This window comes from Hyaena hyaena, unplaced genomic scaffold (genome assembly GCF_003009895.1).
Source record: "Hyaena hyaena isolate Hyena2069 unplaced genomic scaffold, ASM300989v1 scaffold_172, whole genome shotgun sequence".
NCBI lineage: Eukaryota > Metazoa > Chordata > Mammalia > Carnivora > Hyaenidae > Hyaena > Hyaena hyaena.
Window position 1 is genome coordinate 652607 of NW_024080804.1, and position 7521 is coordinate 660127.

At 43.0% G+C, this 7521-nt stretch overlaps 1 protein-coding gene across 5 annotated transcripts in view; it reads right to left on the minus strand.

Moving 5' to 3' along the window:
• ITPR1 (inositol 1,4,5-trisphosphate receptor type 1) overlaps positions 1-7521 on the minus strand; it is a 330213-nt gene that overhangs the window by 184016 nt on the left and 138676 nt on the right. For 4 of the 5 annotated variants that reach the window (XM_039240303.1, XM_039240301.1, XM_039240299.1 and 1 more), the window contains 3 exons: positions 6090-6185; positions 4549-4593; positions 1342-1496 (listed from right to left, as the gene is read on the minus strand). In XM_039240303.1, the coding sequence (XP_039096234.1) occupies positions 1342-1496; positions 4549-4593; positions 6090-6185 (296 nt within the window). The remainder of the gene's footprint in view (positions 1-1341; positions 1497-4548; positions 4594-6089; positions 6186-7521) is intronic. The other variant, XM_039240300.1, reaches the window with a different exon arrangement.

Below are 7521 nucleotides of genomic sequence, written 5' to 3' on the forward strand. Positions count from 1 at the left end.
CTGCTTAAAAAGTAACCAGAGATTGCAAGGGAGCTGTTAAATCTTACTATTTGTAACCAGTTATGTGTATGAATCAGACTTTTGTTAATATGGTGCCAAAACCCCCAAAATACAGAAATGAATCAGATGCCACGGCTCATAGAAGAATGTAACCGCTTTCCATAATCCCCTATCTCACATTTTTCTCTTTATGAAAAAAAAACCCTGATTTTTTTTACCTAATAATTATAAACTTATAAAACACATGTGTACTCATTAAATACTTGTCTTTATCTCAAAAATAATGTGTAAAATCCACAAATGCCAAAAAAAAGTGTTACTAACCAATGTTGTGTTGAAGACTGAGAAATGTCCACACTACTCTATTTTAAACATTTAAGATTTTGGGCTCTGCAAAGGAATGGGCTGACATGTGACATTGCTCTAACTCTCTGAGTTTCAGTTTCTTTTTCTATAGGAAGGGGAAGATACCTTTTGTGAAGGTGAAATGATGTAACACAAAGTATTTTGCACTGAACATAGCATATGCTCAGCACTCAATAAATACAAGCCATTATTAATATCGTTGCTGGTTTTGGGGTTAAGCATGAGCCTTCATACCATTTAGAGGCCAGTTAATCACTCCACCAAAATGCATTCTTATCCAACAAAACTAAGAGTCAAATTTAATAAAATTAAAAAGACCAATGGTCTGACATCTCAATACTATATTCGGGGAACTCCAAATATTCCTTTTCTCAGAATTTCTTTACAATTGTTTCCTCAGTTGACTAGGAGATCTCTCAAGTTTGGGAACGAGGAAGAGAGTAGAGGAAACTAGAAATATGAAGCTACTTGAGGGGTGCCTAGGTGGCTCGGTGGATTAAGTGTCCAACTTCAGCTCAGGTCATGATTTTGCAGTTCGTGAGTTTGAGTCCTGTGTCAGACTCTGTGCTGCTAGCTCAGAGCCTATAGTCTGCTTCAGATTCTGTGTCCTCCTCTCCCTCTCTCTCTCTCTCTCTCTGCCCCTCCCCTGCTCACATACATACAACTCTCCTCTTTTTCTCAAAATTAAGTAAAACACTAAAAAATAAAAACAAGAAATAAGAAGCTATGTGAGCTTACGGTTTTGACTTGTTTACCTCAATAAAACACTTCTTATCCAACTACTGAGAACTTATTAATTGGTGAGCCATAAAAAAAAAAAAAAAAAAAAGGTAAGACACCATTCCAACAGGCAACCAGAACAAATCTTTTACAAGAGCTTTGAGAAAGGCAACGGTGATGTGGATCCCAAGGAGCCCAACCAGGCCACAGACACCAGTTCTGACTCACTGAGGATGGGTCATGTTAGAACCCTACCTTGGGACAAGGCTATCACCTCCACGGAGAGTAGTGGGGTCCAGCTCAAAAATGGAGGAGATGTCATTGCCCTCAGGCACAGAGACCAGGGAGTACACCATCTTTTCTTGGGCATTTCGCAACCTGCTTCGAGAGGCGTCCTGATCAGGGTCCACCTGAGGAGGAAAAGTCATCAAGTCATGGAATCTGCATGCCAGACCCTTCACTCACTATAATCACTGCACAGTCCACAGGAACAGGGAAGAAACAATAGTGAACATCAGCAGTTGGCAGGAAAAGAATGAGAGTTTCAGAGAAGTCATAAAAGATGATAATCGGCCACCCACGCCAAGAATATTGACACTCTACCTTCTTGTGTTGCAATAAAAATGTTTAAACAATGCAGGGTTACAATAACAGATGTCCATGGAAAGAGTGATATAGGTGACGAAGAAGTCCGTATAGCTACATCCGTCTGCAGTAGTTGGAAGAGAAAAGAAGCACTTTGAGAAAACTCATCCTGTGGATTTGGTTATGGGTCATCGTGTTTATCTACGGTTAAACTGTCTAGGAATAATATGATACAGCTCCTTCCCAGGAGAAACAAGTAAGCCTGAATCCAGGTGTTTGTAAACAGAGATCCCAGTGTGGCCAAGAAAAATATGTGAGAAGTCAGACTAGCCCTGAAAAAAACATTTGAAATTAATCAAGGAGTACTGCCGATGACAATCCAGGGGAAAAGGGGTCTCTGCTGCGATGTAAGGGATTTGGCGGAGATTGAAGAAAATCTCTGACAGTCAAGACTAATGAACAATGATGAAAGTTTTCCTGAGAAACTGTGAGAACACACTCTAGGCTCCAGAGCCCATCTGCCTGAGTGGATCTAAGCAGCAAGCTCAGACTATCAGGTCCTCTCATATGCTTTGCACAGTCTCTCCCAGTACTGAGACTCTACGTGAGATTATTTTTAATTTTTAACATCCTTGCACAATGACAACACCCACCTGCATCTACCGGGAAAAACACATTTCCTTTGTCACTAACTTGCTTTGCTTGGGCTGAGGCACTGACTCCTTTCCAAAACAGGAATGGATAAAAGGAAGTTAAGTCTAACAGGCAACAGGGAGAGCAGGAGAGAATTTAATTCGAGGGACTAACATCTAAGATGGAGGGCAACAGTCTGCTCTAGGAGTTCATCTGCAGCCCTAACGTTAGTATGAGAAAAGGAAGAAGGGAGTTGGGGGAGGAAAATGAAGGAATGGAGAAACAAAGAAAATATAAATGCCTCTTTTAATACCCAAAGGCTCTGTCTCCTCCTTGCTATACCCTCCCCCAATACCTTGTAGCGTTACCTCAACAAACCCACAGCTTGTTGATCTGCCTACACTCAAGTGGGAACCAACTGGAGATTACCAAACATTCAGTTCAAGAAAAAAGAACGCTGAATAGAATTTGTCCTATTCTAACTACTTTTACTTGCAAAGTCTTCCACAAGTCACTTTCAAAATAAACCCTGACCAGATTCTGGTTTGAGACACACAGCTTGGCTACTGATCTCAGTTCAGTTTCAGACCCCCCGGCAGACTGAAGAAAATTAAAATTGCACCAAGTGCACTCTATCTGGACCTGTGACTGAGCAACAGCGTCATGTTCTTTGTGTTCAGTCGGCGTTTGCCACCTAGTGGGAGGAAAGGCACATGTACAAAAGGCTGCCAGACAAGAGCTAGTATGCGTGGGGCTCATTGGTGCTGCTGAATTGAGAAGGGTGAGCCCAACAAGCTAAGTAAGATTCCAGGTGAAGATTCCCACACACACTGGGTGCCAAACCCAGCGAAGTATGTGACCCATGAGCAGAATCAAGCTTCCTCTCCCAACTTTTACAACTCCAGCTTTTCTGCCCAAGTCTCCTAGCCAACAAGAAGGGGAGGGATGCAGGAAGGCTCCTTCCTGCCTCCTTGCAGGGGCAGGAAACTGTGTTGATGGCCTTGTGGGTACAGGGTGAGCCTCCCAACCCCTCCTCCGCATGAACAATAACCACCCTCACACCATTCCAGAGGAGCCAGGAAGATGCAGTCCAGATCTGCACTCAAGTCTGCTGGCATATTCCACAACCATAGCACACAAAAGCATGAGAGAGATAAAAACATGACTGAACTCTGAGAGACCTGAGCCATGTGATGAGTTAGGACCACTCTCTGGTTCCTCACTGGTCCAGCAAAGATCATAAAATCTCCCCTAACTCCTTTCACTCAGCTGCTGTGCAGCCCAGATAAACTTGTAGATATAAAGGCACTAAAAATGCTACTGATCTTGTGCAACTTACATAAATGCTACTTACTGAGAGCTTACTAGGGGCCATGTCTTATGCACACATGACTTTGTCCTTAAAACAAGCATATCCATCACTTTTACAGATGAGGGAATGGAGGCCCAGAGAGGAGAAACTAGCATGTGTAGTATCACAGCTCATACGCGGTGGGTCTGCCATTTAAACCCAGGTCTGCCTCTCTTCCCTGCCCTGCTTTTGATCCTTATGTTCTTCCTCCTGTACTACAAATGGCAGACCTCTCCTCACACATCAGCAGTCCAGAAGAGCAGCTCCGTTCCTCACAGAGCTCAAGGTTCAATTGCACATCAGCTCTCAGGGACAGAAGCCACAGATCTCCTTTAAAAGTAATCTCAGAGGGGACACTTACTCTATGTGACAACTCTGATAGCAGCACTGATACCAATAGATCCAAGTCATGCAAAGGCAGTTCTTTCTCTTAAAATAAAGAAGGTGCAGGGATGAGAACTGCCGTATAAAAATACCTCTTCCAGCCCAAGCCTCCCCAGACCAGCCACATGAACACCATGCACAGATGCCGGGCAAAGATTTCCCTGCTAAGGAGTCATCTCTGTCTCTAACCTAGGGGCATTCCAAAAGTTCCATTAACTTCTCCACCTTAAAGGTAGAGATCCCTTGACTAAGCACACAGAAAGAGCATCATCACTGAAAGTCTTGGACCAATCGAACACAAGGAGTTATGACTGCCTTCAAGGAAAGCATAGAACAAGACCCATGTTTAAGGCATCCTAATGTTTCCCCGTCCCCAGCAGTCAATGACAAGTGGAAGTTTCTTAAATGACAAATGGCACTTTCCCAGCACTCAATGACAAGTGGCAGGTTCGAGATCATTTGGCCTCACCCTACCAGATGGAGACAAGAAGGCTCTTGCTCGTACTTACTGAGGGCTGAAACTCCAGGCATTCTTCCTCAAAGTCAGGGTCTACCTGATGAAAAAGAATCATTAGGAAATTAAAACATCCATTGATTTCTCCAGGACTCGGCCCCACTTGCAGGAGACTTCAAGGCCTGCGAACATCTCTGAACAGCTAAAATCTTGTCCCTTCCCTCTGTTCATGAAACCAGCATGCCACAACCACACACGTCACATGAGTACAACACACAGGGAACGATCTGCAGTTACCAATAGACGGCTCTCAAATGTCGACAGAAGAACACAATGAATTCGCTAGCAAAGCAACAGTTAAATGCCTGAGATAAATAAAAAATCAGTATCCAGTCACTGATAGTCCTGCTTAGTTTTAGCTGGACATAAAAAACTTGTGGCCTCCAGCAAGAGTTACACTCGCTTCAGAAAGTGATGCAACCACCAGTGATCTTTAGCAAAGCATGTAATCAACTTTTCCTCACAGCTGGTTAGCCAAGTCCAAAATTCCATATAGCTCCAATTTAAATTTCAACTTAGTGTTGATCTTTGGTTCTTAAATATTTCAAAATCATCAGTTTCAAGTATGAGGCATCCCAAGGGATTCAGAACATTTAGATTCAGCCTTCCTTGGGGTCAGGTACAAGGTTCAAGTAAGAAGCATCCTAAGGGATTCAGAACATTTAGATTCAGCCTTCCTTGGGGTCAGGTGCAAGAGCAATATTGATACTCAGGCATCACCTTGAGAACCTCTGAGCCATCCCACAGTGGAACCAGACAACAGGAGGTATCTTTGGCTGTACGTCTAGAATCTGATCCCAAAATGTATCGTACATCTTCCAGCAGAGCAAAACCCAACATTTGTCACACAGTATGATGGCTCCTGAATTTAACACCAAAATTCAAAAGTAAATTCCTCCTGTCCTTGAGGATGCAGTCTTGCCTTTCCCCAAAAGCCTTTTACAGACATTTAAGGTAAAGTTAATTTCCTTGATTTTTGCCATTCCTGAAAATAAAAGATAAGGCCCTGTCTATTTTGCTAAACCAGAATACTATATAAAGTTGTCTAATTCTTAATGTGTCTTAAGGCTCTGGCTTTACATACCATGTTTCCCTACAGCTGAGTCTTGGACATTCATGTGAGGAGCAGGGTTGGTTGATAAGATGTGGGGAGAGCAGAATGCAAAAGCAAAAATTTCTATAATCCTAAATCCCAGATTAGTGCTCCTCTCTCTTAAAAAAAAAAATCTACTCTCTTAGCAACTTTCAAACATACAGTCATCATGCTGTATATTACATTCCCACGACAGTATTTTCTAACTTACTTTCTCCCCCACATGTTGATCAACATCCCTGTGAAGTACTAAAACGTGTTAATCATCTTTACCTTTTCTTGTCTATAAGCAGGAAGATGAGGCAGGAGGAAACAGAAAAGCAGAAGGAAAAACAAGATGACTGAGCATTACCCTAAGTGTCTAACTACCCAAAGGCCACAGGTAAATGAAAATAAAGCATGTGTGAGCCTTGAAAGAGAGAGACACAGAGGCTGCTACTTACCTCTGCTGCTAAGTAATGGCCGGTGGCAAGATGCTTGAAACGGAAGAGGCTGTTCCAGTACCCGGCTCCCCCCCGACATGGGTCATGCTGGACTACCTGCAAGAGGAAGAATGGTTAACAACAGTGGGAGAAACATCAATCCATGCTTGGGCAACACGGAGACTTCACACATAAATCACAGTTCAGGAGTGATATTTGCTAGCCAAAAAAAAATCAGTTATCTTCCAACAAAGCCACTGCAATGCTCCTATGTAATGTCAGAGCTCAAACATATGGAAACGTTATGCTTCTCCAAAGAAGAGAGAATCTCCCAGTTAATATGAAATGCTTATAGTAAAAAGGTGAATGGTTTTCAGGTTGTTAGGTTTAATGATGATGAAGTAGAAGATTCTTCAGTTCACCCATAAAAGACATGACAAATAAATTTCAGAGAAACTACAGAAGCATGTTATACTGAAACTTGAAGCTCACAGACAATTTACCATAAAAATGTATGTAACTTCAGCTTCTGGTCATGATAGAGTAACTGGTACTGGCAGCTGATGCCAGGAACAATTAGACACCACATAAAATACATTAATTTGCCACAGACACCTAGAAAATTGGATAATATACATGAAATAACTGTGCTCAGATGCTGCACAACAGGCAGTACACAACTGTGATCTGTGAGTAGAGAGAAGCAAAGTGATCTCCGTGAGTAGTCCAGCTTTCTGCTGTAAGGTCCTCTCTGGATGATACCTTTGGGAGGGACAAGCCAAGCAGAAGACACTGGTCTGAGTTGAGGAGATAAATCACAATTTATGGAGATGGAGGTGGCTGGAATGTGGGGGGCAGAATACAAAGCTTCCTAGAGAAGAGGCTCCAGACATCTACACAGGGGCCTCTGCAGCCCTTTGGTTGAAAACCAAGTTGCGTATGTGTAAGGTGAGACCCCAAAATGCCAGATGAAGAATAACAGAGGCTGTGATCCCGACATTCTCAGAACTCGTTCTCAGAGCTGGGATGTGTTCCGAGAGACTCCATGGAACACCTGGGGCATTCAGTAAAAATGTCAAAAGGGTGACAGCTTAGTATCAGGGCCAATCAAGGCCTGAAAAGAAGACCGTAACATAACTGACTTAACAAAGCTTTAAAATAAGCTTCTTATTTATAAGAAGCCGTCGGAGGCTTTGTTAAGTCAGTTATGTTACGGTCTTCTTTTCAGGCCTTGATTGGCCCTGATACTAAGCTGTCACCCTTTTGACATTTTTACTGAATGCCCCAGGTGTTCCATGGAGTCTCTCGGAACACATCCCAGCTCTGAGAAGAAGAAGGGCGGAAATGGTGGGGGAAAGGGAGAGAGGCAAACCATGAGAGACTCTTGAATGCTGACAAAAACTGAGGACTGATGGATGTGGGGGGGAGGGGGGGATGGGCATGAAGGAGGGCA